The sequence below is a fragment of the Spea bombifrons genome, chromosome 2 (genome assembly GCF_027358695.1).
Source record: "Spea bombifrons isolate aSpeBom1 chromosome 2, aSpeBom1.2.pri, whole genome shotgun sequence".
NCBI lineage: Eukaryota > Metazoa > Chordata > Amphibia > Anura > Pelobatidae > Spea > Spea bombifrons.
Window position 1 is genome coordinate 74,286,779 of NC_071088.1, and position 18,690 is coordinate 74,305,468.

Sequence of the window (18,690 nt, forward strand, 5' to 3'; positions counted from 1 at the left end):
TTGACATGGAAAGAGTTAAGAAAAAAAGCATTTCAAATACCCAAAGGGTGTCTACTTAAAAATAAAAAAGAATGAATGAATGGTTTGATGGGGTAAATTGCAGTTGCTGGGTTCAAAAATAGGGCATAGGCACACACTGACCAAAATGGAAAAAAAGCACACTTTCCAAATGTGGCCTTTTAGCCCCCAACCAACCAGACAAACCCATGTATGGGTGGGTATCGCTGTACTCAGGAGATGTTGCTGAACACATATATTCTCGTGCATGCAAAGGGTTAGAATACCACCATTTGAAATACCTTGGTGTGTCTAGTTTTCAAAAATGTATGGTTTAATGGGGTAAATTGAATTAGCTGGCAACAAAGATGTCCCAATTAGGACATGGGGGCAGTAGGACCAGATATTAAAGTTTCAAGTTAAAAAAAAATGTGCACTCCCCAAATGTGGCATTTTACCTCCCAAACAACCTGACAAACTCATGCATGCAAGGTATCACTGTACTCAGGAGATGTTGCTGAACACACATTGGGGTGTTTAAGAAGGACTTTCTGGTACTGAAAAAAAAAACAATATATCACTTGCGTGGGTACACCAAATGTTTGAGAAGAAAATTACTGCTAAACAAGAGCACTGCAAAACTGTTAAAACAGCCTTGGTCACAAAGGGTACAACAGCCTGGTCCTTAAGAGGTTAATGACTCTTCTACTGTTATTTTGATATATGAGTTAATACAAATAATATGATTTCTCTGTTGTAATACTTGTATTCTGTCCACCCACCTCCCAATTTTTGTTACCCGTTGGGTACAGGTTTGGAGCGAACGCCACCTCTCATACCTATATTATCTACAAAACGGTCCACAACTAATCATTGTTTTACATAGCGCCATCATATATGACTTGGTATGCTTGATAACACACTCGCATAAGTTATTGATGCTAAATAAGATAAATAAATAATAATAACAATAATAATAATAAAAAAAAATCCTTCCTCCGCCCCCAGACGTTCCCCCTTCCCCCAATGGAGACACCGTAAACCCTACGGCTACCGTCAACACCCCCCCCCCCTCTTTCAATTTTGTATCCACGAACTAAGCGCGTTCGCGCGCACTTTCCCGCCAGCCAGTTCCTGCTTGCCCCGCCCCCTCAGATCTCGCGAGTTTTGAGGCCGCGAGGAAGACTATAGCCATTGTAACTTGTGCGTCCGGGGTGAGCGCGTGTTCTGTTTTCCCGGTAGATTTTACTTTGAAGATTTGCGACCGGCATCATGTCGCGTTACCTGCGCCCTCCCAACACGTCGCTGTTTGTCAGGAATATAGCGGATGATATCAGGTTTGTAGGCGAAGGTGGTGAAGACAATTTTTTTTTTAAACGGTTAAATAAGACTGAGCTGCCGTGATTGGGGTGCGTGTGCGCCGGCGGCCGTTTAGACGAATGTTGTGTGAAGTGAGCTGTGTGTGTAGGGTGGGTCTGAGCTGGCTGGGGCTGCGAGAGTAGCCGGGCCCTTTGTTGGCGGCTAACCTCGTGTGTGTGTGAGAGAGGAATGGAGGGGCCTTGCTGCGTGTCTGCCTTCGCCCCCGCCTACTGCCATAACTGTGCTGGAGGCTTTAGCGTGTCGTTGCTTTAAATAGTAATGGCTTTCTGCACTCTGTAGTAAAACTGAATTCTGAAACCGCTTGTGTCGGTATAGCAGCTGCCCTTCATAGCCAGCGGGGGGCTAAAGTGAACCGCCATATAAAAGAAAATGCTATAATTTATTTTCTGGAGTTAATTGTTATGTAAGGAAGTTTTGCTTTACAGAAAGGGTAGTAGATAAGAGTAACAACCCCCTTGCAGATCTGGCGGAGGGCTAGCACGGTGAGGGAATTTAAACATGCATGGCATAGAAATATGGCTGTACTAAATCTAAAACAAGACCAAGGCTTGAGTCTTTAAACAAGCAAAATGGGTATAATGGTTATCCGCCATCAGATCGTATGTTTGCAGTGCGTTTGCCTTTATTCTCCGAGAAGTACCAAGCCGTTGCTTCTTAACAAGTGAAGAGTAACTCATGCATTGTAGGGGGTTTATAGGATATGTGCTCTGTATAAGTGCAGAGATTGCCCGCACGCTTCTGTAATGTTACTGCCTCTTGGGGAAAGTGTGAAGCCTGCTGTGTCACGGAAGTAACCTTGTAGGATGCAAGTATAGCCCATAAATCGTGTTTAGGTTTATGCTTAATGGACTATGTTGTAAATGGTTCCTCAAGAAACATTGCCTTTCATAATACCTGCAAGAAACCAGTCGAAACTGTTCTAAATACCATATATATGTTTCTTAGGTAAAGAATGAAAGGCTATACATATCCTGGTACAGAGAGAGACATAACATTTATAGCCTCTCATTCCTTTGATAACATATATAATCCACTGGTGTATTTGTTGGGTGCTGCCTTAAGGCTGACTAGATATTTCCCGTTCAACCAACCTGTAGGGTGATCTTGCCCAGGGCTTTTGGGCAGAGTGGCTAGTTGACCTAGGCCATAAGCCACTGTTTGTAATTCAGGATGAATGCAGGTAAGGGGACATTGTGCAGAGCTCAAAATGAATTCTAGGTTGGAATCTAACCACTAAACTTGTTTTTTTTTTTTTTTTTTTTTTTTATAAACATGCATGCACGTTCAATTAGTCTGTTTTGCTGTGGGCCGACATTTTAATTTCTTTACAGATCTGAGGATCTGCGTCGTGAGTTTGGTCGATACGGTCCGATTGTTGACGTTTACGTTCCCCTCGATTTCTACACTCGTCGTCCCAGGGGGTTTGCTTATGTTCAATATCCTTTCTTCATTTGCCTGGTTGGTGAAGTTTTCACATAAGAACCAAAAGGTAACAAGCGTGAAATAAACTGCATGCTATGTGTTAACTTTACCTTTTTATTTTTTTTAAAGCAAGCAATTTGCACGTTGCAGAATAATTTATTTCATTGGTAATTTTCTAATGAAACTTGATGTTACCTGTGAAACTTAATGTTAATTACTGGAGCATTACAAACAATTGAATGGTCCTGTTTTACATCTACAGTTCAGTCAAAGGGGCAAGTCCTGTGGGGGGGGAATACATTTAATCAAATATAGTAATATAGTGAAATCAGTGTTTTTTGGTTCTTTTTTCTTATTTCAACAAACTACCTGCAGATGTCCCTGTGAATGAGGCATTCCATCATTTAGGTCGCTGCAGTCTAACAGTTTCTTTTGTCCTGTACTTACTCCTAGCAGTTTCTGCATCTGATGAAAAGCACTGTAGACATTGTATTTAATTACAGCACAGTAAGGATATGTAGAAAGAAATGGAGAAAGCACTTTCATTCATAACACTCAATATTTATAAGCAGTATCGGTAATGAAAATAACGATGATAGATTTTCAGCAGGGTCCCAACCAGGCTGGTGACATCCAGAATATTATTAATCCATTTTCTGAAGGGTTGAGTTAATACCTAAACATATTTAAACCTAATGCTTATGTCTGAAACACACAATCCGCTATATAATTCAAACCATGGGTCCCTGACCCCAAAATTCACACACTTGTGTAAACAATTGACAGTCTACAATGTGATAAAACAATAAAATTAAAACTATGCAAGCCCGATAATATTTTCGTCACCAAATGTGATCTTTCATATTGGCTAATCCTGATTATGACGCATAAAAAAGAAACAAAATAGCACTCGAGAGTGAGTTTAAAAGGAAATAGAAGACTTTAGGTGTGGGCTTGTAGTAAGAAGGTGAAGCAGGTGTTGGTATAACTAGATGTCTCTAAAATTGAACCATTTAAAATAAAAACTGACACGCCTTTAATGCTCTTGATTTAGAATGTTAAGGGATTACATTTGAAGGGAGATTCCATCGAATTCATCTCTCAGAATCTTCAAGCATGTACCTTTTGTAAGTGGTTTGTCCAGTGGAGTTGCGTCATGTAAGGTGTGATTATTTTTTTCACTAAATTTAAATCTCTAACCCTGTCCCTTAACTTTGCTATCCTCTATTGTTACCTCAGAGATTGTAAAGCTGTACAGTAATGGCGAAACCACAAAGCAAGGAAAAAAAGCATTTTAGAGTAGCATTCATCTCTTAAGACAAGTAGACAAACGAAAGACATCTTTATGATGAGGCTTCAAGATAAAAAGGGAAAGTGGGAAAAGAAAAGCTGGAAGAAGGACAAGACATAATTGGAGCAAAGCTTTGATTAAGCCACAAAAAAGGGAATGTTAAATTTTGAAAGTTAAAGCTAAAGCCATCTGTCATAATTGGCAAGCACCTCATATCAAGTCCTTCTGGCGAGCACTTAGAATTAAAGGTCAAGATGACGAATGATGGCAAAGATTACAGGAGCCATGTCTCATGTATCCTATCAATGTGTGTTCTCATTGTAAGTACACAGTTCTTGGTTGTGGTCTCGGTTCAATGAGATGTAGGTTTTGTCATTGTTTTCATCTATTGAAGGAGCATGGTATGACAGTGACTAGTGAAGCCCTGTGATTGGAGGTTACAGTATGGATACAGACAAGCTTCTGTATGTTGTGTATTCTTGTTATCAAAATAGAAAAAACCTGATATATTTAGCTTTCTTGTTGAAGTGCTGTGTAACACTTCCGTTTTAACCTATACTTTCCAGAAGGTAATGATTGCAAAAATTAAATTTGCTATGGCTTGCGCTAGACCAGTGGTCCGCTTTGCAACTTGTAATGCTGACTACACAAACCGATTTCACTTGAAACGGATCATTGTTTAGCTCATGGTTCATAATGAAACATCACCTCTAAACGACGCTTACAATGATATCAGAAAAGAAGAAAACACTTTATCTTGGTGTTCTATAGTGGAGGTCAAATTAAGAGCCAGCTGCTTTAGCAGTCTGCCTCTATCTGAAAATTGTTTTACCATAACTAACTTATTGTATGGCAGGTAAGGTATTTTGGCCATTTTTCTCTGAATTAGAACATTATAGGACCTGACCAAGACATCATTATATTAAGATTGAAGAGCCACCTCATTACTAATGTAAACTGAATTTACAAAGCCTCTAAATATAGTATAGGTCTTTTCCAGGGTTGTAATATAGCCCCCTGCTGTACAGAGGCCCTTCATGGCTTCTCGAGCACAGGTTGGCCCTAGTGACTCTGATTTATAGCCAGATATGTGGGAATCCTATTACTGGCTTGTTTTCTTGCAGTCACATTTTCTGGGACATTTAGGGATGGCATTCTGCAAGTTAAAGTCTACAAAGGGGTCTAACAGGCCATCAACATTTTCTTTTGTGCTGGGACTTATTGTATTAAGTGGAGTACAGTAAGATGTAGGGCTGCAACTAACGATTATTTTAATAATCGATTAATCGGCCGATTATTTTTTCGATTAATCGATTAATCGGATAAAAAAAACAATATGCAAATTTTTCGTTTATTTAAAAGAATTTAATGAACTGGATGTTAAAAAACAACTTAAAATTTACATTAACATTCTTATTTTGTTATGATGTAATAAAAAACAATATTTTCAAAGTACAAGAACCCAAACACAATATTTATGAAACAAAATAACCCCAAACATTCTGAAAAGAGGTGGACTATTACTGTTCAAGAAACTTTGCCCCAGCACTTTGCACTTTGCACCCAGCACTTTGCACCCAGCCCTGGCACTTTGCACCCAGCACTTTGCCCCCAGCACTTTGCCCCAGCCCTCGCACTTTGCATCCAGCACTTTGCACCCAGCATTCAGCACTTTGCACCAGCACTTTGCACCCAGCCCTGGCACTTTGCATCCAGCACTTTGCACCCAGCACTTTGCACCAGCACTTTGCACTTTGCACCCAGCACTTTGTACCCAGCACTCAGCACTTTGCGCCCAGCACTTTGTACCCAGCACTCAGCACTTTGCGCCCAGCACTTTGCCCCAGCCCTGGCACTTTGCACCCAGCACTTTGCACCCAGCCCTGGCACTTTGCACCCAGCACTGGCACTTTGCACCCAGCACTTTGCACTGTGCCCCTGCACCCAGTCTCCAACTCTGCCCTGCACCCAGCCCTGCCCCCACATTCTGCCCTGCCCCCACACTCACACTCTGCCCTGCACCCACTCTGCCCTGCACCCACACTCACACCCTGCCCTGCATCCCCACCCCCACTCTGCCCTGCACCCAGTCTCCCACTCTGCTCTGCACCCACACTCACACCCTGCATCCCCACCCCCACTCTGCCCTGCACCCAGTCTCCTGCCCTGCACCCCCCACCCCCACTCTGCCCTGCACCCCCACCCCCACTCTGCCCTGCACCCCCACCCCCACTCTGCCCTGCACCCACACTCACACCCTGCCCTGCATCCCCTGAAACCCCACTCCCACCCCGCCGTGGACCCCCACCCCCGCGAATCGCTCTGTGCGAATGGAGCCACTCGCACAGAGCGAACCGCTCTGTGCGAATGGAGCCACTCGCACAGAGCGAACCGCTCTGTGCGAATGGAGCAACTCGCACAGAGCGAACCGCTCTGTGCGAATGGAGCCACTCGCACAGAGCGAACCGCTCTGTGCGAATGGAGCCACTCGCACAGAGCGAACCGCTCTGTGCGAATGGAGCCACTCGCACAGAGCGAACCGCTCTGTGCGAGTGGAGCCACTCGCACAGAGCGAACCGCTCTGTGCGAGTGGAGCCACTCGCACAGAGCGAACCGGAACACGTCACATCCGTCACGTAGCTAGAAGAAGGCGGAGACTGCAGAGCGTGTAGCAGAAGCGGGGAACGCTCGCGGAGGTAAGTAAAAGGAGCCGAGTGCTCCAACAACGAATTGATCACTCGATTAATCGATAACGGAAATCGTTATCGATGATTTCCGTTATCGATTATTATCGATTTTATCGATTCGTTGTTTCAGCTCTAGTAAGATGTACAGTATTCATATATTGGGTATATGGCTTGTGGGAGTGTTATAGGGCCCTATGTAATTGCATTATTGAAGTTGCCATTTCACACCAAATGCTATCCAATAGTGTGAGGTTAAACTGCACTTCTATTAAGTTCCTTAACCACTGGCACATTTGAAGATGTCAGAGATGCTGAAGATGCTTTACACAACCTGGATAAGAAATGGATTTGTGGACGTCAGATTGAAATTCAGTTTGCACAAGGAGACAGAAAAAGTGAGTATTCTACTTGTTGACATCATTGGTTATTTACCCAGGCATTTAATATATATATATATATATATATATATATATATATATATAATTTGCTTACCTGTAGAAAGTAAACTGCATTCTAAACTATTGTTTCATGTGTGACCTGTATCTTGTTCATTGACAAGAAGTTACTTTATCTATTTATATCAAATTGATAATTGTTCTGACAGCCTTTGTCAGAGGGCAGTAACTTTAGTACAGGAAATTGATTTTGATAATGCTTGCTCTACCACATGCATCTATGGATCTCTACTTCCATGAGGTGACTGTTTTCTTTTTTTTACGCATCTGCAAAAAATATTCTGACCTCAGCCAAAACCAGGTTATATGTAATTTTGTTCTTTTCGTTATAATGAAAGCTTCGATGGCTCCCCTTCCATGTAAAATTATCAATCCTGACAAATGTTTTAACAGCACCAAATCAAATGAAAGCCAAAGAAGGAAGAGATGATTATGACAGATCCAGAAGATCAAGAAGTCGCAGCTATGAGAGGAGGCGGTCTAGGAGCCGTTCTGTTGAACAGCACTATGGAAGGTCTTCCAGCCCTAGGGGGTATGCTCACCTCTTTCATTAACTGGGGAAATCTTTATGATATTAGGCATTACTAGACTGTTCTTCCTTTCTCATTCTCACAATACATTTGTTTTATCCCCCTCAGACGAGGATCACAAAGACAGCGTCGTAGCAGAAGCCGTTCGGACCGTGGAAAGTAAGCAATACCTATTTTGCGTAGTGCCAGTGTGTGTATGTATAATGCTGGAGTCACTCTGTGTGTTTATACTGTTAGTGTGTACGCGTTGGATTGTTTCACTTCACCCTCAACCACCCACTAAATTGTAATTTTGCAAGAACCTGGCCCTCTTCTCCTTTTGTACCAGGTGGTGTGTATTTTATTCCTCTTTATGGTGTGTGTAAAAAAAAAAACAAAAAAAAAAAAAAGGTTAACTGCAGTACAGTACAAAGTGGTGCAGCACTGAAGAAAGGTGTTATGTTGTTTTGCTCCAATAAACATCCTTTAACTGCAGATCAGGGGATAATATATGAAAACAGGATGATGATTGGCTCCTAACGCAAATTAACTTGACAAACACGTATTTACTAACTAAAAATTTATTTTGTATGTTTGCCAATTAAAGGCCGCATTCTGTGGAAAATATTTATTCTTTAAGTGTTAAATATTGTTGTATACACTAATGTGTAGTATAGCACTGGATTATTTTTTTGCCAATTTTTCTGCATATCTGTAGTTTACCATAACAGATACAGCCATATTACTGGGGGAGATTGCCCTACTAGGCCATTTAACATGGAGGTTAAAAGGGATTCATGATTTCCAAAAGACATTTGTAGTTTGATATGAATCAGAATTCTCGGGTGAGGTGTGAATGTATGCAGTAGGGCATCTTGCATATGAAGTGTGAAAAGTTGCTTCTCCCCCCTTTCTCTACAAAAATACAACTTCTATTTATCTTTCCTCAGGTTTAGTCGCCACCAGCAATCTCGTTCTAGATCTAAATCAAATTCTCGCTCACGCTCCAAGTCCCCACCAAAGACAGAAGTGAGAGAGCATCGTTCCGGTTCCAGATCAAATTCCAGGTCCCGAGGGCACTCCAAATCAGACAGCAAACCAAATAAAGCAAGTTCAAAATGCAACAGGGAGTCGAGAGAACAAGAGCCATCAAAATCTCGTTCCCGGTCTCAGTCAAGATCGCGCTCAAGATCAAGGTCTTGGAATAGTCACAAATCCAGTGGTCGTTAAAGCTGCTCCCTTGAGCATTTTGTTTTTAACAGAAATGTGAATTTTCTTTTTTTATATATATCAAAGATGCAACTATTACAACTTGGTTTATTCCGTCTATTAACGATCAGAACATCAACAATGTTAAAGGCTGTTATGCAAATGCAACAGTTTGCTCTTAAAAATGCTTGAACAGGTACATTATAAGACCTTACTCTTTACTCATAGGTAATTCAATATATACTGTTTTAAAAGCAAGCTGGTACAAAATTTTAAGCGTTGTGTTTTTTGGCAGAAAGTTCAATTCATAAAGTTTTCATTGTATGCCCTCCTGTAACGGTGGGTTCTGTGTTCTTTAGTTAAAATGATGCAGTCTTAAAGGGAAAATGCACAATAAACAACCTTTTAGTTTTTCAGGTTTACTTTTTTGCGTGTGTGACAAGGATAGTGTGTAAGAGCAAATGTGTATGATTAATCCATTGGGTTGTAGAACGGGAAGTGGTACCAGCACCACGCCAGCATTGCAGACTCGGATGTTTGCGGTTTTTGTTCTTTTGTTTGAGACTGTGTCTTTGTTTTGTGATTTTAGACTTTCATAGGTATTGGGTTTTATAGCGGCATAATAAGTAAACTTGTAATGGTTTGTACAGTTTTCGTCCCCGAGTGGCCAAGTTGTAAATGAATCCTGTAAAAACCATCAGCTTCCCACATAAAAAAAACACCTCAGAAATGGCAAATGGTGTTTTAAATGGACCTTTATTCTACCCAATGGCTGTATTGGGGTGCTGTCAGACTTTTCTTTGTCTGGGGCTTTTTCCTAAGGGCTGCTTCTGTGTGGAAGCTCTTGGACAATGTGTGACATGCAACCCCCCCCCCCTTTAAGAACACTTTTTATGAAACCATTTTGATTCTTATCTACTTGGCTATGCAATCATTACTGTGTTTGCTACAACTGTTTTGTTTTCTGTAGACCTTTGTCTGGTATAATGCAGTTGTAGCATATACCAGACAAATATTGCCTTTCATAGAAGCTTGTAAAACAAAATTGTTGGGGGTTGGGGGGGCAGGTAGTCACCATAACAAATGATGTATTTATACATCAAATAGCTTGAATAATTATATGGTCCCATGTATTTTTTTTGCTTGCTGTATATATGCCAAACATGCTGTAATAAAATCCACCTGACTATTGATTGTGTTCTTGCATTTATACACTGCTATTCAAATTGTCACCTTTGCATTTATAGTTGTGTTAAGCAACTCAACTGCAAAACAGTAATCAGTGAAATGTCGTTATCTTGGGCAATCGAAGAAAGAGAAATAGCCTTGCAAAGTAAGACCGATACAGATGTCTTGTGATGGTGGATCTGTTTGGAGGGGGGGGTAGGATTCCTTTCATCCAAACATACTCAGTGATGCTGATGTATTTTTAATAAATAATTAAAACACTATCATTTAAGCTGTAATGTGAACCCAAAAATGTTACTACCCAGGTACGTGTGGGGTATTGCTCTTGGGGGGGGGGGGGCTTTCTCTTATATGTAAGCAAATACTATATATAATTACACACACACACACACACACATTAACATTTCGTCCTCAAAGTTGATGTGTTAGAAGCAGGAAAAATGGGCAAGCAGGAGGAGCTGAGATACTCTGACAAGGGCCTAATTGTAATGGCTAGACTACTGGGTCAGAGCATCTCCAAAACTGCAGTGGTCAGTACTGATCAAAAACGGTGAATGGGCAAGTGTCTTAGGCAGCCAAGCTCATTGATGCATATATGGGGGGGGGGGGTGAAGGCTGGCCTGTATGGTCCAATCGAACAGATAAATTATTGTAGCTTAAACTGCTGAAAAGTTAATGCTGGTTCAGATAGAAAGGTGTCAAACACACACAGTGCTTCTGTTTGTTGCGTATGGAGCTGCGTAGCCGCAGACCAGGTGCCCATGCTCACCCTGTCCACTGCCAAAAGTGCTTACAATGGGCACATGAGCATAAGAAATGGACCATTGAGCAATGGAAGAAGGTTGCTTGGCCTGATGAATCACATTTTCATCACGTGGATGGCCAGCTTTTTGTGCTTTACTTACCTGGACAACACATGGCAGCAGGATGCACTATGGGAAGAAGGCAATCCGACAAAGACAGTGATGCTTTGAGCAATGTTCTGCTGGGAAACCTTGGGTCCTGCCATTCATGTTGCAGACCATGTAATCCTTTTAATGGACATGATATTCCCTGATACCATGGCCTCTTTTAGCAGGATAATCTGCCCTGCCACAAAGCAAAAATATAATTAATTGCACGTCAATATTTACTTTACAGACTTTCAAAACTGAGAAGTCCTATCTAAACAAACAGACAACAGTTTACATACAAGGAGCGAAATTCCTCTAGTGGAGAAATAGGAAGTTATGTTGACTTTCTTCTGTCCAAATCCTGTCTAATAATTAGGAAGGAAGCAACTATGGATGAAGGTCTGGTAAGGTTCTTAACACCACCTTGTCTTGATGGAAAATATATATACATGACAATGCCTGCATTACTCCCACTCTTTTGGCTGAAGCTATGGCAGCTGAAAACAAGGTTTTCTTGTTTTTTTTCTCTTTATCATTTAACCTTGCTGTGGGCACACAGGGTGAGGATCAAGATCCCCCACAGCGCTGCAGGGGACCTGCATCCTCCTCTCTGGCAGCCGGGGAATGTCTGTGAGATGCGGGCACTTTCGCAGGGGCTTCTATGATGGAGCGCCGGCATAGATGTCCCAGCGGATATGATGAGCAACAGCAGAGGTTGTCTATGCGCATCGCGCAGGCATACACCGGCTGCCCCCACTAGGCACCAGGGAGTCTGGGGATGCATTGGTCAGGGGGTTCAGAGTGTCATATCTAGGGGGCATAAAGCATATCAGGAGGCAGAGTGGCATATCAGGGGGGCCTGAAGCTTAGCAGGTAGAGTGACATATCAGGGGGGCATGAAGCTTAGCAGGTAGAGTGGCATATCAGGGGAGCAGAGTGGCATATGTAGGGGGCATGAAGCATATCAGGATGCAGAGTGGCATATCTAGGGGGGCATAAAACATCAGAATGCAGAGTGGCATATCTGGGGGCATAAAGCATATCAGGAGGCATAAAGCATATCAGGAGGCAGAGTGGCAGATCTAGGGGGCATAAAGCATATCAGGAGGCACAGTGGCATATCAGGGGGGCAGAGGTGCATATATATATAGGTAAGGTGCATTATGAATTAAAGGAGACCTTAAATGTGGCTATTGGCTATCCAAATGTCTGTATATAACCTATGATGACTAACTGCATAATAGATAGCAATAATGTTAAAATACATGAATCCCTGTTCATTAGATAAAATACTGTTTTACCATTCCAATGTAATGTGTATTTTTTCTTTAAAAATAAATGTATCTTTAAAAAAGCACCAGCTTTTAAGGGTGCAGCTTATAATCGAGCCAATATGGTATAATGGTAGTTAGAACTAATTAATTAATGGTAATAACAAGTATGCACTGGTGCTTTTTAGAGTGTTTGTGATTTTTTGTTATGTGACTCTGGTATTACTCTGGTAATAATTTGCTTATGTTTTTTTGTCTTTATTATTAATAAAATATTTATTATTAATGTTAAATGTATAAATTGTATATATTTTAAATATATAATATGTGTTATTAATATAATGGTAATTAGCAATAATTAATGGTAATTAAAAGTATGCACTGGTGCATTTTAGATCATTGATTGAGATTTCTTTATGTGACAAATGCAATTGATAAAACATCAAAAGAGGCATCATAAATTTGTATATATACTTTTTGAAAAAAAAGGTAAAAACGGCATATACCAATTTGAGTCAAATTGTTTCTTGATGTACATGCAGTTTTCACCTTGTTTCCAAATAAATTTTCTCTGTGTGTGTGAGACTGCCTGAGTCTGTGTGTATGTGTGAGAGAGAGAAACTGCCTGAGTCTCTGTGTGTGAGACTACCTGAGTCTGTGTGTGTGTGTGTGTGTGTGAGACTGCCTGAGTCTGTGTGTGAGACTGCCTGAGTCTGTGTGTGAGACTACCTGAGTCTGTGTGTGTGTGTGTGAGACTACCTGAGTCTGTGTGTGTGTGTGTGAGACTGCCTGAGTCTGTGTGTATGTGTGAGAGAGAGAGACTGTGTGTCTGTGTGTGTGAGAGACTGCCTGCCTGAGTCTGTGTGTGTGAGACTACCTGAGTCTGTGTGTGTGTGTGTGTGTGTGAGACTGCCTGAGTATCTGTGTGAGGTTTAAATTTTTTAGTAGGAAAGCTCGGAAGTGGTTACTAAAAATGTTTTATCCCACTACTGGATATACACAAAGGTGAACACTATCTGGAAAACGGTTCCCAAATCCTGTTATAAATAATGGAAGTAAACGGCTTTCAAGAGTGCATAAGAATTTCAATGAGATCAGGCGAGAACTCCTGCTTTTTAAGGATACTCCATTCAGCAGCCATGCCGTCAGCTGCGAACGATCTAATACTTTGAGGGGAACTTCTGCATGTTCCAGTATGTCTGCTGACAGGGGAAGTATCCAAAACCTTCCCTGGGATAAAAGGAGAAGATCGGTGAACTATTCTCTCCGGTGGCCAGAACAGCATGACAATGACTTAATTTCTCCTTGAGAATCTGCCAAGATATTGTGATGACCTGAAATGTGAATTGCTGATAAGGCCAGGTGATTTCTTTCTCCATAATCATTGGGCATAACTGTCCCACGGAATTGGATCTTGTTCCTTCTTGCTTCATTAAATAAGCCACAGCTGTAGTATCTGAATGGGCCTTCACAGGAAGAAGGCCTTTGGCAAACAGACTGAACCGCAGAAGAGCCATCCACAGCCATCTTTGATCCCCACAGTCCTTTTGTTATGCAGCCAGGCACATGCCTGACACCATAAGCCTTGATGGATGGCCATACCTTTTTTGAGGCGAGTCTACACCACTGCCTTCAACAGTCTGGCTATGGGAATACTTTTTTTCCCGAGTGTGAGGCCGCCCATCCCAGGACTTTAGGATCACAGTCTCTAGAGGTTGCGTGTGTACCTTTGCCAAAGGGACCCCAGGAATGACAGCCACCATAAGGCGAATCTTTAAAATCGTCTGGAGAAAGGATGACCACTAACATAAGGGAAGTGTTCCCTTTTCACTTCAGATACATCTAGAATAGGTCGAAAAGTCATGTCTGTTTTTTAAGAAGATTCTGGAATAGGTGCCTATTCCTGTTGCTACCCAAGGCACTGGCTCTACAGCCTTCTTGTCTCGCAGTTTTAGAACGTATAGCACAAGGGCCTCTTGGTAAATAGATGAAATTCTTTCTGAAATGAGAAAAACCGGAGACAAACCCAAATGTCTTTCGTAGATAAGCACCACTGGAGGTGATAAAACAAAAGCCTTCCTCCAGCTTGCAACTGACAGTCAGATCTTTCTCTCCTTATCGACTGTTTTTCCCTGAAATTGACGTGATGATCTATCCTCTTTGTTGTACCTGTAAGCAGTGGCGGAACTACCGGGGTCGCAGGGGTCGCAACTGCGACCGGGCCCCGGAGGCAGGGGGGCCCAAGCCAAGGGGCCGCCCGACATCGGGCAGGGGCGTCCAACATGCGGCCCGTGGGCCAAATGCGGCCCGCGAGACCTCGAGGTGCGGCCCGCGTAAGATCGGCAGCCAGGGCAACCGATCTTACGCGAGCCGCACCTCAAGCCCTGCTACTTACTTGTGGGAGGGTCTTCTGGACTGCACAGAGGAAGCGGAGTTCACGTGACATCCTACTTCCTCTGTGCTTTAGCAGAGAAGGCAGAGGGAGGCCGCGCCCCCTGCTGAAGTCTGTGAGCGGCATCGAGGAGCTGCAGTCCAGGTAAGGGGGTGGGGAGGGTGTTTGAATGAGTGTGTGTGATTGAGGGAATGAATCTGTGAATGAATGATTATATGAATAAATGAGTGTGTGTGTGATAGCATGGATGTGTAAGTGCTGGAACCTAGGCATGATGGGACTGTGATTGCTGTTAGCAATCGCACTTCTATCATGCCAAGTCAGCCAGTACATGCTGAAACCTGGCCAGCTGCCCCCCTTGTGTAGTGATGCTGCCAGCAGTATGGGGTCTGCACTTACAGCCACCCTGTACCAGCATGTACTGGCTGACTTGGCATGATAGGAGTGTGATTGCTAACAGCAATCACAGTCCCATAATGCCTAGGTTCCAGCATTTACTGGATGGATGTGTAAGTGCTGGAACCTAGGCATGATGGGACTGTGATTGCTGTTAACAATCACACTCCTATCATGCCAAGTCAGCCAGTACATGCTGAAACCTGGCTAGCTGCCCCCCTTGTGTATTGATGCTGCCAGCAGTATGGGGTCTGCACATCACTTACAGCCACCCTGTACCAGCGTGTATTGGCTGACTTGGCATGATAGGAGTGTGATTGCTAACAGCAATCACAGTCCCATCATGCCTAGGTTCCAGCATTTACTGGATGGATGTGTAAGTGCTGGAACCTAGGCATGATGGGACTGTGACTACTGTTAGCAATCACACTCCTATCATGCCAAGTCAGCCAGTACATGCTGAAACCTAGCTAGCTGCCCCCCTTGTGTAGTGATGCTGCCAGCAGTATGGGGTCTGCACATCACTTACAGCCACCCTGTACCAGCATGTACTGGCTGACTTGGCATGATAGGAGTGTGATTGCTAACAGCAATCACAGCGAGCACAGTCCCATCATGCCTAGGTACCAGCATTTACTGGTTGCCTGGGTATGATAGGAGTGTGATTGCTAACAGCCATGCTAACTATCATACCAAGTCATATTGCTAATTTTGTCCAATTGTGTGTTACCTACTTTTATTAAAAATGTGAGTTTTTATTATTATTTTTAAAGGTGGGGGTCATTTTCGGTTTTGGCTAAGTGAACCCTGAATGTTTTGGTCCAGAATTTTCATTTTAGTTCATCCCTAGAATAAATCTAGGGAATCCTGAATTTGTAGTCGCAAAACTTTCTAGGCCCAGAAATCAGTGAGAGGAAGAGTAAAGGTTTTGTGTAATTTTACTTTATTTTAATCTGCATATTTTATTAAAGGCCATATTTTTTGTCACAGTGAAAAATGAGTGAGGCCCGCGCACCTATACAATTCTGATGAAGTGGCCCACTGCAGAAAAAACTTGGACACCCCTGGATTATGCCCTTTGTACATGCGCCCCTTTTTCATTGATTTTTTACAGATATGATTCAATATGTAAATTGAATTTGTTGAAAAAAAATTGTTGGGTAAAAATCATGTTTTTTTTGGGGGGGTGAGGGGGTGAGGGGGTGGGGGGCCCTTAACAGATTCTCGCACCCGGGCCCTGAGGCGTCTAGTTACGCCCCTGCCTGTAAGAGGAGCGAAAAAGGTTAGCATTCCAAGACCTCTTCCTCCCATCAGAAAATCACCAGCCATTTAATAATCTCTAAAAATTAAAAGATTGATATTTGGGAGAATGTGAAGACAAAACATCTTCTTGGTGGGCTAATCAGAAACACTGTTCCCTAGAAACTGTGGGAGCTGTTAGCATCGGTTACACTGAGCGCCTAAGGCCAGATAAAGAACATCCCAAAGCATAATCAGTTTCCTATCCATGGTGTCTTAGAGCCCGGAAGAATCTTCAATAGGAATAGTAGTGGGTTTTCCTAACGGGAAAAAGGCATGTCAATAGAAGGAGGAGCTTCAAAACCTTTACCTAAAAAGATTAAAAACTGTGAGATCCAGGTGTTCTTTATCTGGATATTTCTGTTCTAATCACAACACTTGGTACTCCCAGGCAGTCTCCCATCCAAGTACTAACCAGTCCCATCCAAGCACTAACGAGTCCCATCACCGCTTAGCTTCCAAGAGCAGACAAGATGAGGCGTATTCAGGTTGGTATGGCTGTAGATCATAATCTAGTTTAAAAAATGGATGTAAAGGGAAAACCTAAGGTCTTTTAGTGGCAAAAACAAGCTGCCCTGTACTGGTGTGTTGTAACATTCAACAGCCTTGATCAATCTGGGTGTATCCTCTACAGAAAAGAAACAGGCAAGTCATCAATAACTTCACCTTCTTCTGAGGATGATATGCATCTTCCTCTTGGAAAATTGTAAGTCGGATTTTTGTTCACAAGAAATATCCAAGAATTCCTCAATTTACATTTTACAGGCAGGTTGGAAGGGACTTGGAAACGCTAAATGTAAATTACACTTAATACAAGCTGCAGAGGATTTTCTCTTCTAGCTACTAGGCAAGGCCTGATCACAGGAGGAACAAACCAAATGGTTGATTAGGAACAGGTTCCCGATGAGGATCATTGCAGGCTGACATCCTGAAATAATTTTAAATAGCCCTTAATAAAATACACTAGACCAAGTGTATAAATAGCCTATAACATAATATAAAACAGGATACCGGTTAGCTTGAGGAGCTGTACCAAAACACAATGGCAGGAAGCACTCAATTCCCCCAAACACAGCACTATACTGCTTCAGGGATAACATTCGGCTTTAAAATTTGAATCTCGGGCCAGAACTTGTGATGCCATCTTCAGTTCAGGTAATCATGTGTGACCGCGCATGTGCCTAAACTCGGGTAACAGCTCGGGTAAGTACTTGAAAGAAAAAGCTGTGACTTGTCCATACCCAGGACAGGAAAATACTGAGGAGTCTCTGTTGCCAGCGGCATTTATGCTGGTAGGAAGAGGGCGGAGTTGGAGGGAAGTTTACTTAACTTTTTTAAGTTTCCTGTCCTGCCCAAAGGTATGCTTTTTAGGCTATAAAAAAAAAAAAAGGAGGAAAATCATTCATATTTTAGCTCTACAGTTACCCAAATAGGTCAGGAGACAAAAATATTCCATATTTTATGTATCTTCTGTGAAGATATAGTAGAAAATGTATCTTGTTTTTTTTTTTTTGAGTACCTTTGGTTTCATTTAAATATTCTGGCAACTCAAAGCAGGTACATTTCCAAATATTTCTGAAGATACTTTATATGATTCAAGGATGCCAAAATGTTGACCAACGTTGTTCAGTGTGAAACAGAAAGTAAGTTTGTTTTACTAATGATGAATCACTGGGTATTTAACCCCTTCATGACAAAGGCTGATTTTATTTTTGTACCCTTCGTGACAATGGCTGTTTTAACATTTCTGCGCTGCTCGTGTTTAGCTGTAATTGTATTCTTTCCCGTTTACTGAACCCACACAAGTTATATATTGTTTTTTTCAGGACAAGACAGGCTTTCTTTAGATGTCATTGTTTTGATTGTATCATTTACTATAAAAAAAAGTATAAAATATGGTGAAAATTTTAGAAAAACATTTTTTTCTTGAAAAATCTTTTACTCATCTAAAAAAGCTAATGAAAAAACCTGCTAAATAAATTCTATTTGTCCTGAGTTTATGTTTTTTTTGCTTTTTTTCTGCACATTATGGGGCAATAAGTACAAGTAGCGTTTTGCTATTTCAAAACCATTTTTCCAAATCTGGTTATTTTCCCCCATGTGCTATTTCGGGTATCTTTGAAGCCGGCCAATGCAATTTACCCCATTAAACCCTATATGTTTGAAAACTAGACACCCCAAGGTATTTCAGATGCTGGTATTAACTCTTTTCATGTACTTATTCTACCACCAGTCTTTGTCAAACTTTGTGGTAGTACTTTTTTTGCATTTCTTTTCCACTCACATTTTACTTCAGGTATG

At 41.9% G+C, this 18,690-nt stretch overlaps 1 protein-coding gene across 2 annotated transcripts; it reads left to right on the forward strand.

The window, feature by feature from the left end:
- The first annotated feature begins 1,163 nt into the window (after window positions 1–1,163).
- On the forward strand, window positions 1,164–9,362 carry SRSF10 (serine and arginine rich splicing factor 10). Of its 2 annotated transcripts, none has more exons than XM_053454806.1 (6): window positions 1,164–1,334; window positions 2,709–2,813; window positions 7,069–7,172; window positions 7,626–7,764; window positions 7,871–7,921; window positions 8,692–9,362. In XM_053454806.1, exons 1-6 carry the CDS (start codon window positions 1,270–1,272, stop codon window positions 8,969–8,971), a joined length of 744 nt encoding a protein of 247 aa, XP_053310781.1. In that variant the 5' UTR covers window positions 1,164–1,269; the 3' UTR covers window positions 8,972–9,362. The 2 variants fall into 2 exon arrangements, with proteins under 2 accessions (XP_053310781.1, XP_053310782.1); XM_053454807.1 differs by lacking the exon at window positions 1,164–1,334 and adding an exon at window positions 4,039–4,384 and having other exon boundaries at window positions 2,731–2,866; window positions 7,077–7,172.
- Window positions 9,363–18,690: the final 9,328 nt, after the last annotated feature.